Here is an 11,648-nt window from a genome sequence, read left to right on the forward strand (position 1 = left end):
TAAAAAATAATGTCATTTTATATAAAAACTTAAACTCGGTTAAAAAAATTCAAACCAAGGAAATCCATGTTTAGGATCACCCGAGTCATTAACAACTTAACACTACCCTCCCGTTCAACGTGAACATATATAAACTGCATATTAAAATTACATGCATACATGACATACTAAATAATTTCATTTTTCCTACTCCTACATGACATTGCTTTCACACAGTAGGAACCCAAGCACCGTCATGGGTACCATTGATATCTCCTATACATGCCCAATAACATAACTTAAATGTAGTTTAAGTCCTATCATAACCAAATACAATAGTAAACATAGTGACATTATTATGACATAAATAATAAAATGCTTCTATATCTTGAACCATGGATGGTACTTTTCGTTTACATCAAGTTCATGAGGGAGCTCATGTGCATTTTCATCTAGCTTAATTATAATGTTCTCAAATTCGTGAACTGCCCTTAATACTCGATAGAATCGCATTGGACAATTTCAGTTGAATATTGAAAGCAATTTATAACCACTCTCATCCAGGTTATTATGCCCTACAATATACAAAAACATGGTAGCGACAATAATTACACATCAGCTAGTAAGTTCTCAAACACAGGTCACAACTACCATTATAATACCATACATTTACATACATTCAGTGTTGCACCAATTTGAGTTGTCTGACATAATCTGCTGTGAACCATATAACAAATATGTAGTTACACATAATTATCTGGAAACAAACACAAAGAGGCTGGAAACAAAAAACATTAGAGAGATGAAAATACGAATTTGGATTTATGAAATTTTCCAAAGTAATAAGTAATTAATAAATAAAAGAAGTCCTTGATAAATTAGACCATTAAATTTATTAGTATTATATATGCTAGATATGTCACATCGTGCACCATCTAATACAAAAACTTCATTGCCTCTTATGTCCACGTACTCATTTACAAACTAATTTTGTGTTGAAATGTGTACCTGCGTAATAAAACCAATGTTGTAAAGTTTGATCACTTCATGATGGGCAAAACATGCAAATGATGTTTAAAAAGAGCTACAAGACATGTAAGAGTGTTTTAGTGTAAAGCAAAACTAATAAAAATTATTCCTATTGCTGTATACAGATGAAATAAGGTAACTATTCAACAAAAGGGAAAACTCTATGCATAAATATTGTGTCAAAACATGGAACAGTATTAGCATGAACTACGTCTTGTCTTTTTTAAGGAGATCCAGGATTGGAGGCATTAGGACATTCAAAAAAGAAAAAAGAAAAAAAGAAAGAAGTAGAAGAAGATTGAACTATATCTAAGGATTATTATGTATCATAAAATGAATGGAATTTCTATTTTGGCTATAAAAATTGATTTTATGGCATGAACATATTATGTATTTACAAAAACACAATTAACCCACTCAAACACTGAGCAGATCACTGGCTCACTGCCAAGGCTTGGAGCCTTGGATAACTACCCAACAAAAATACTCAACTTGAGCCTTTACATCTTTCCTGATAATTTTAATATTTGTTTGATGGTTCCTCGTTTAATTTTTATCTCCCCTACACAATAGTAGTACACAACAACCCACAATCTCAGCTTATTATACGACATGAGTAGATTGTGCGTTAGGCTTCAATCCAATCCGTTTGTATTTACAGAAATCAGGATGTGGATTTGCATATTAACAGACAATGTGTTTCTTTGTTTCAAAAAAGCTTCTTAATGAATACTTAAAAAAAAAAAAAAAAAAAAAAAAAAAAAAAAAAAAACTATACCATTAAAAATTATAAAATAAAAAACCTAAACGTAGGTTCTTTTTTTACCTTGTCAAGTCGACCATTTGGCTTGACGCTTATCTTCTGAGTCAGTCCTATATTCCTAGAATCACTCACATCATTAAAAGATCACATAGAAAATTTTCAGCAAAAATGAGGTGCCCACTTTCTATGTAAACAAACAGGGAATACAGGTAGTAATATATATAGATTGAGTAAAACCTCATTGACGTACAACAGAAAAGCCTCCCTAGTGGAGTCCCTGAGATTCTGAAAGCTCATAATCTGATATTATTATTATTATTATTATTATTATTATTTTCAAAACACATTGAGAAAGAGAAGAGCATAACATTTTTTAAAGTTTTATAGAAGAGGGACGGAGGGATTTCGGGACCTGGTGAAATTGATGCCAACTGTGGAGAAAACTTCTGCCCATTGAAGTCATTCCTTTAAGACTGAGATTGAACTATGGCAATATGGGTTTTGGCAGAATATGACCAGAAGTATGGGAAAGAGAGGAGATTGAAACAGAAAAGAATTGAGCAAGAGGTAAAAAGCTATGAGTTTGTGTAATTGAGGAGACATTCGGGCATCCTAAGAGACTTGAAGAGGAGAGGTTGTGGAAGGAGTAAATATGACAATTAATGTTTTTATTGTAGAGAAACTACTTATTCAAAGCTCTACATGGCAGAATCTCATTCTTTTCCACATGAGGTCTTTGCTTATATATATATATATATATATATATATATAGATTAACTGACAAAAGAGACCTCAATTATCAAATAAAGAGGCCACCAATGCCTTAATGTTTGCTTAAACTCTACATAACACACCATTAGAAGAGTAAGCCCACACTTCTGCACTATCAAGGAGTAATGAGTTCAAATAATAATCACCACTCGATTTATTAAATGCCAAACTCCTTCCCAAGGTGAACTAGAAACACATAGAATCAAGAAGGCCCATCTTAAAATCTAGAATCATGATGAGAAATTGCATACATAGGCACTAAAAACCAACAGCCCAACCCCCTTTTCACAGCCTACGCACCTACCACTACAGCCAAGCCAAAAAGCACACCACTTCGTTATTGTGCAATGTTCCAGCCATATGAGCTTAAAAAAAAAGTCTCAAACTTAAATACTACCAAAAATCGAACATTAAATTACAAAAAAAAAATGATAAATTAGCTTACCTGAAAAAACAGAACCACAGTAGGGCCAAAAAAGACGCATATGTTCTTCTGGGGCTTCCTTATCAAGTGACCTAGCTCGTGTATAAGCAGTACAGCAATGTGGGTCTTCCCACAACCTCTTCCCAAATACACAATTATATTCTCATCCAAAGCTTTCTGGCTTAGCTCCAACTGGTACCTTCAGAAAACATTTATACAAAACAACATAACCCACAATAAGCTCCTCCTATTTTCTTGGGGGAAAATGCATTTTACTCTAAGGAAAGAAATTGCCAACAAAGCCAAGCACAACTGGCTTGCTTAAGCCGTGCTTATGTGTTCTGAAAACAAAACCATAGGAAAAAATCACCAGCATTTTGTCACTCTTTCAGGTTCTATGAAAAATATGGGATGAGAGAACAAAATTTATATGTTCCAAAGGGAACCCAGAGCGTTGAGAACTCAAGAACTAAGTCTGGCACCACTATTTCAGCTCATATTAGTCAAGCATTACAATTGCCCGAAACTAAAACATCAAAACAAGATAGAATTCAAAAGTTTTTTACCCTTTCTACATTAATTTTCCTTAAGTTTCCTTGCAGCCAGACAGAGAAATAGTCACATACAAGAAAAAAATGTGTACCAAGAAAAAAAGACAGTTTTTGGGAAAAGAAAAGGAAAACACACGAGAAAAGAAGTAGATAGTTGAAAATAACATACTTTCTGGTGACCTTCCTGGAATCTTTCAGTTTTTGAGTTGCTGAACCCTGTTCCACTCCATCACCATCACTGCCATTGGCCTCTTTGTCTGAGTTTCCTTGTTATTGTGCGCATGAATTGAAATTCCCAATCCAATTTTCAATTAGATTAGGTTGCTCTATCCACTTTGGGTGCGGTGCCTTCTCCACTAGGTCCAGCCCCTTCCCCATCATAGTCATCATGGCTTCCCGTAATTATGGTATCTCTGGCTGAACCGTCAAAATCATCCTCATAAGGAGTGATGCTGCAGCTGCTAGACCCAACCATAGTTTGTTTGAGATCTTCAATGACTTGCTTGAATACCAAATGGGCCCCGCATTTTGTAACCTCCAATCCTGGACCCCAGGTTTTAAATTCAATCTTAATATCACTGAATCCATTAGTATCGCTTTTACCCGATGCTTTTTCCCAATCCTTGTGAAAGAATTGAGAGGGTAAATATTGCAGCCAAAGGTGATACGGTTCAATCTTACCAAATTCTTCGGAAAAACCATCGGCCATTCCAAAAATTTCGTAATTGTTAAATTTAATGGAACATGAAAGTTTATGTGTATATTTATTATGCCCCAAATCTTCAAAATCAAGTTGGTCAAATGACCCAAATGGACCATGTTGGCGGAATACGAAAACAATGCACATAGCAATTCCCATCAATTTGTTACAAAAATCTGAAGGCATTTGCAGACTCACTGAAGCCCCCACATTTTGGTGTCTAAACCATTTCGGAATTTCACCTCCAGGAACATAGATATAATGTGCCAATCTGTCTTGCCCATAGTAATGCTGAAATATGCAAATAATGATGCTTAGAACTTCACAAGACTGAAATATGCAAATAAAGATGCTTGGAACTTCACGAGAGAGAGAGAGAGAGAGACCTTGTCATTAATAAAATAACGACTTAGCATTGTTGACATGTAACCGTAGCCTTGATTCTCAATCAATTTGACACAATTCAGAAGCTGAAGTGCTGGCCGAAAATCATATTCTGATCCTAATGATAATGTTTCCAGTGAGGTACACTGTGTTGCATCAATATACTTAATGTTTGATGAAAGCTTTGGCAATGATCGAAGATTCGAGCAACCACGCAGAAAAAGATCTTGTAGATTTGATAGTTGAATCATACTTTTAGGAAGCCAAATAAATTCATTTCCTTCTAGATTTAATATTGACAAGGACGACAAGTAATCAAAAGCATCAGGAATTGCCTGAAGATTGCAATGACTTAGGTCCAGTTTGGTCAAGGACCATAAGCCTGATAAAGAACACTCTAACATGGCCATGAGATCTGGACTTCTTCTTGGTTGCATGAAAGAAAAACTGAAGAGTTTATTTGAAGATTTAAATGATAGCCCTTTACACCCACGAAGAGACAGTTCTTTGAGATTTTTTAAGAGTTTGATCGATGTAGGTAGCACTTTTATAGCAGATCCACTCAGATCTAACTCCTCCAAGCCTTTGAGATTCTCCAAATTTTCTGGTAGTTCTTCAAGTTTTGAGCAGCCAGATAAAGTGAGAATTTTTAGAGACATCAGACTATAACAAGCATTCGGAAGATTTGAAAGGTTTTTGCAGTCTCTTAGATCCAATTTAACAAGGCCAGTTAAACGCTCCACTGACAATGGTAGATCTTTTATAGCAGTCTCATCTAAATAAAGTTCAGACAAACATGGCATATTTCCTACAACCTCTGGAAACTTCTTTAGTCTTGAACAGCCGGAAAGAATAATAACTTCAAGAGATTCCAAGTTGATCTTGTGAGGAAGGCTTTCAAGACAGTTGCAACCAGACAGATCTAATCGAATAAGCTGTTTGAGATTTCCAAGAGATGGATGAATCTTAGACAGTGCTGTACAACCTTGAAGAATCAATTGCTTAAGATTTAGGACTCCACTTAGATTTGGGGTCTCAATCATGTTTTGAGAGTTACGCAAGTCAATGAGTTTTAACTCATCTAAAATCTGTTATAAACCAATAAAAAATTAATAAACTCAAGCCTTAATGAAAAGGAATAAAATACAAAATTGAATAAGTGAATCTTACCATAATTCCAGTCCATATTCGTTTGATGCTGCTACAATGCATTTTCAATTCAACAAGCTTATTAGGTTGGAAGTTGGTTGGGATGGAACTCAAAGGATATCCATGCCATTCTAAAATGCGTAACTCATTAGAAAGACAATTGAGGCCTTGCAGAAGTTTCACATTACCCATATCACCCACTTTAAGCAATCTCATTTTTTTCATCTTTGAGAAGACTTCAGCACCCAAGTGCTCCTCTTTTTGAATAGGTGCGTTTAGCATTATGCCTTCAACTTCCTTTGTTCCCTAATAACCAAGATTAATAAAATTAGAATAATTGGGGATCCTTAGAAGAATTTGTAAGAATATATGTACTTTTCTAAGTTTAGGTCTAGACAAGTCAACTTACAGTATTATTCTTCAATACATGAAGGACGTCCTCATAAAGCCATAACCTAGTACGTCTACCAGGCTCTTTAGATCCACGACGAACTATATCTTGACCCATTTCTTGTATTAAATCATGCATCCACAAAGCTCCATTTTCATTAATGGTTATGAGCGATTTGTCCATCAAAACACCAATATTGTAGTCTGGATAGTAATCAAAACTTTTTAATGTCTCTCTTATGCAATCTTTGTTCTCTCCTTTGAAAAAACATGCAATATCTAGAAATAATTCTTTTTGGGTTTCCATTAGCCCATCAAAACTTATTTGAAGAATGTCCAGAATTTTTTTTTCAGGTTCCACTTTTAGTTTATCTATGAGACTTTCCCATTCATCAATGCTTTTGGTAAATAACAAAGAACCTAAAACTTTAAGAGCTAAAGGAAGGCCTTTAGTGTAATTCACAAAATACATACACAAATCCACATAATTTTCTTTGGGATGGGGTTTCTTGAAAGCACTCAAACTAAAGAGTTGCAAAGCTTCATCTGGATTCAAACCCTTTGCTGCATATATGTAATTCACACCACATATTTTCAACAATTGGCTATCTCTACTTGTTACAATGATTCTACTCCCTGGACCAAACCAATCAAGGTTCCCAGCCAAAGCTTCTAATTGTTTTTGGTCCTCAACATCATCAAGAACAATAAGAACCTTCTTACCACGTAATCTATTCCCTATGATATTGACCCCCTCATGAACATTCCATATCTTTATTTCACTTTCCATAAAGATGTTAGAAAGAAGTTGTTTTTGTAATGAAACTAGATGTTGATTTTCAGTTTTTTCTCTTACATCAGCAATATAGCTACTAGCTTCAAAACTACCTGAAATTCTTTTAAAAATTTCTACAGCAAGAGTTGTTTTACCAATTCCACCCATCCCGCAAATTCCTACAAAGCGAACACCACCCGACCTTTCATCTACATATAAATCCAACACTTCCCTCACACGGGATTCTATTCCAACAAGCTTAAGATCTTTGGAAATAGTTCTTGATAATATAAGATTCAATTCTCCAAGTACCCTTTGAACAATTTCTTGGATAACTTCTGCTTCAGAACTACAATGAAGATAGCATAACAATAAATTTGATGACAGTATAGTATAGCATAAATACATGAGACAAAACATTCAAAATACAATCTTAGATTCGTTCAGTAGCAAATGGGAAATTTGAAAAGCGTTTAATATAGCATCGTAATTGAGGTTTGATTTGTTTGGTGTCATACAGTCCAAGTGAGAACCACATGTTTCCTTCTAACTATAATAGTTTAATGAGTTGAGAGTGTGCCTAATTTTAATAAGTCATTTGTTGTATGTTTCTTGGATTTAATTTTCATACTCTTTTTTTTTTTTCCCCTTTTTCTTTAATCTTCGCAATAGGAAAAAGGAACAAATGCACCAATTGAATTATTTACTATATATTTACGCTTATGGCCTATTTACTTGTCCAAAACATTTTAATCGTTCGCCAAAGAAATTCTACAAGAAATGTAAATTAGTGAGATAATAATTGAGGTTAAAAAGATTAGTCATTGTTAGTCATAGTAATATTTGTCATGCTCATGGATATGGATGGTTGAAAATGATACCAATAGCCATTTAAGTATGCATTTAGATACTGCTTATTTTGCTAAAAACTGAAAACTGAAAACAATAAAAAAATATATTCTGTTTACTGTTCACATGAACAGTGCACTGTTCATTTGCCTTGATGAATTGTTCATGTCCCATGAACCGTACACTAGGCGTTGGTCAATAAAATAAAAAATAAAAGAAGCCAGACGTAGATGCTGGGCTCCAAAATGCAAAACAAACGCACCCTAAATCCAAAACTTATAATTTTGAAAAAGTGTCTCCCATTTGTTTAATTCCAAAATGTGATTTGACCTCAAATTTTACAATATTCTTGATTTGTTAAAATGCTTATTATATTCTTAGTTTTAACACTACCTTATATAGTACGGTATTTTTATCTTGACCATTGATTTGACTCATATTCTATTTAACTTTGGAGGTAATAGGTATTCATGTTTGAGGTAATTTTTTTTCTAGAAAATCTAAGTTTTATGAAGATAGACAAAGACGAAAAAAAGAAAAAAGAAAAAAAAAAAGATGCATCTATTATTCCAAATATATGCCAATGATTATTCTCGAGGTAAAATGACTAGAAGTTTCTTCATAGAGAAGGTGTTCACAGAGTTTTCCTTTTGGAAATATTTCGCTTGTTGATATCTAATTTTTGTTAATAATGTCACTTGATAACAATAGAAAAGTGCTGATTAAAAATGATAAGGGTATGACTGAATGAGATATCTAGCACAAAAAGAAGTATATATGGGATTATACCTTGGATATTACGAACTTTGGAAATCACAAGCCTATTGATTAAATATATGTCTAAACACATTGTCCTGATACTGGCCTAGTCTGACTCCTGCTACACTTCTCAGATAATAGGTATTAGACATTCTAAGCTGAAGGAAGGCAAGCATTTGACTTCAGGCACTAGGGCCGACTATAAAAAGCAAAGCTTCCTTGACTCGACAATTCACTATAGAATGCAGATTGTATACCAAGTTGTATCTTTCTGTTGGGGAAGCAGAGAGACCATTAGAGCAGCACATGATCTAGCTTGCTGGTCTCTACTTAATTTTGTATTGGGTTATTTTGATCCTCTAAGAGGTCCCCCAGATTTTGTTCTCTCCATTTCTCAAGACTTGGCTTCTGTACTGGATATTTTCAGGTCTTGAAGTCTGTTTTATCAACAAAAGTTTATGTGATTATAAAAATAAATACAAATGTTAATTCAGTAACAGACTACCATGCCTCAAACTAAGCAAAGGTTCATGGACAAATTTAAAATTTTCTCTTTTTCAGGTTAATCAACAGGAAAATCGGAGTAATTTTGTGGAAAACCACGATATTGATATAATAATGTGAACAAAGCAGTCAATACAAATGTAAAATGTTACCTGTGTTGTTGTACATGCCATCCAGATATATTGCCGACTTCTTTCAAAGCAGCTTTCCATGCTTGCAAATCCTCAATTTTAACTTTGGGATCTCTTTCATGCTCAGCAAAGGCTTCAGCAAAAGTCCGTTTCCGTGTAGCAAGAATACCCATCTGGTTCCGTACATCAGAGGGATTCACATGGTAAAAGACTGGTAAAATTGTCAACTTGTTCTGTTTCATGCATTCAACAATCTTTGCTAGTTCAGCCAAGCACCACACCGAAGAAGTGTAGTTTGTTGAGAGAACGACGACTGCAAACTTGGTCTCTTCTATTACTTTTAAGAGTTCTGGTATAATATATTTTCCACGCGGAAGGTTTTCGTCGTCTCTGTAGTTGATAATACCCTTTTGTTCCAAAGCAGCGAAGAGATGGCTGATAAAACCCATGCGGACGTCCTTAAAGCGAAAACTAAGGAACACATCGTATTTCCAATAAGAAGAGGAGGAGGAGGAAGAAGCTGTTTGAGTTTCCATAGAAGTAAATGGAAGCAATTGGATCAATGACCAAAAGTTTCAGTCACTCCCGCCGGTTAAAAAAAAACCCACCAAATTAAAAGATAACCAGAAAAAAAAGAAACAAGAAATAGTTTTCAGTGCGTAAAACTGAAGAGCTGTTGACGGGCCTATCTTCGAAGATGAAAGCGAGTGAGGTTGAAATTGAATTGGGTTTGGGTTTGGCGTTCAGCTGCAAAGAGAGTGAGGAAGAACAAAAATGAGGTGAGAGTAGATCTGGATGAGAATTGGAGAGACAATGAAAAGTCAAACAACAAATAATACAGGAGATTTCGGAGTTGGTGAGCATTTTTTTTTTTCTTTCTAAAACCGTTCAAGTAGCGCAGTTACCTTTTGTTTGGGGTTAACGAAGCTCACTTCCCGAGGTTTGAAAAAAATAAAACAATTTTTTTAAATATTAATAATAAAATATTTTAGATTCCTATAAAATTCTCTTTACTAAAATTTAATCGTGGTTAATAAAAATATAATTTATGAATTTAAAATAAAAATGTAATAAAATTTATTAAATCTCAAAAGACTTGAAAAGACAAATCTATCCACAACCCTTTGAAAAAAAAAAAAAGAAAAAAAAAAGAGAAGGTAGAACTAAAACTCATACTTAATATTTTTTAAATAATAGATTTTAATTTTGAAATAAATGATAACTTTAAAAGCCTTAAGTACAGGTTAATATACAACATTTTTAATATCAATTTAATACATATAATTTGGTTAAATGGATGTTAAGGAAAAAGTGTTTTTTCCCTTCTTATGTTTTGGGTCATTCCATCAAATCTCAAGAAGGGGAATGTAATTACATGTTTATAATTTATCCCTAATTAATGTTTAAAATTTTAATTTTAAACTTTATTTTTTTTGGTAATAATTAGGTTTTTTAAATTAAAGTTTTAATCTAGAACTTATTAATATATATATATATATATATATATATTTTTTAAGAGAGTTTCAACCTATGACGTTTACTCATGATTATTACTCTTTGTCATTAGACCAAGACACCATTTAGTTTTTGGTATAGGCGAGAATTGAACTCCAGATATCTTATTCAACCATTAGAGACTTTACCAGTTGAGTTAACTGGAACCCATTATTAATATGTTTTTAATGTCATAATTGTAAATAAATTAAAAATAACAGACCCCACAATTTTGTCCAAGCTCTCTATTTCTTAAATTAAGGGACTTATCTCTATCACAAAAAATTCTCACAATTCAAATTTGAAACTTATCACTAAAAAAAAAATCTCAAAATAGAAATGGTCTCCTAAATATATTTTCAGTATTTTGAAAATTTTTCTTAAAAGTGGGAGCCAAACACGTATAATGTAAAAATTATTATCTGAAAACTAGTTTCAATTTCAATTTTTTGAAAATTTTTTATAGTATGTTGAAAACAAAGATAAAAATCCTCCTACTAAACAGGCCCTTAGCCGTTTGATTTTTAGGGATCGGCAAAATTCATCATCTTGCTTCCCTCACTTGGTCCTCCTTCACATTAATGTGTGTGTGTGTGTGTGTGTGTGGGAGGACGAGGATCCAAACAGCTGATGAAGTGGGTAAGGGCATCCATGAGGAGGTAAACCTCGAGAAATATTGGCAGGATATCCTTGAAAAGTATACACCTAACTCATACAACAGCTGAACAACCATAATTGGCAAGGGTATCGAGGACATCTACCTAACCTCGGAATGCCGAGAGTTAGAGTTAAAGGGAGCACGACGCAATTCGAGGGTGGACAAGGGTAACTTGGCTTTGAACAAGAAAGAGAAGAAAAAGAAAGGACAAAGTAGCCATTGCTTTCTCATTAAATACACTGCAACCACTTAACTGACCGCATTAATGGGGAAATGACCATGAATAGTGCTCCCACAGCTCATATCCTAATGTAAAAATTTTCTAGCAGGTTTTGATG

General features: G+C 33.9%; 1 protein-coding gene and 1 long non-coding RNA gene across 2 annotated transcripts; both read right to left on the reverse strand.

Annotated features, from left to right (window-relative positions):
* Positions 1 to 1,860: 1,860 nt before the first annotated feature.
* On the reverse strand, positions 1,861 to 3,837 carry LOC115962550. Its single transcript, XR_004085470.1, has 3 exons — positions 3,687 to 3,837; positions 2,988 to 3,165; positions 1,861 to 1,889 (listed from the first exon to the last, which is right to left on the reverse strand). It is a non-coding gene; the product is annotated as an uncharacterized LOC115962550 (long non-coding RNA).
* Positions 3,838 to 3,919: 82 nt separating this feature from the next.
* LOC115964922 (TMV resistance protein N-like) lies at positions 3,920 to 9,889 on the reverse strand. The gene is made up of 6 exons (XM_031084149.1): positions 9,180 to 9,889; positions 6,160 to 7,264; positions 5,772 to 6,056; positions 4,604 to 5,689; positions 4,416 to 4,508; positions 3,920 to 4,060 (listed from the first exon to the last, which is right to left on the reverse strand). The coding sequence occupies exons 1-6, from the start codon at positions 9,692 to 9,694 to the stop codon at positions 3,920 to 3,922; spliced, it is 3,225 nt and encodes a 1,074-aa protein (XP_030940009.1). The 5' UTR covers positions 9,695 to 9,889.
* Between the last annotated feature and the right edge of the window lie 1,759 nt (positions 9,890 to 11,648).

The sequence above is a fragment of the Quercus lobata genome, chromosome 10, assembly GCF_001633185.2.
Source record: "Quercus lobata isolate SW786 chromosome 10, ValleyOak3.0 Primary Assembly, whole genome shotgun sequence".
Lineage (NCBI taxonomy): Eukaryota > Viridiplantae > Streptophyta > Magnoliopsida > Fagales > Fagaceae > Quercus > Quercus lobata.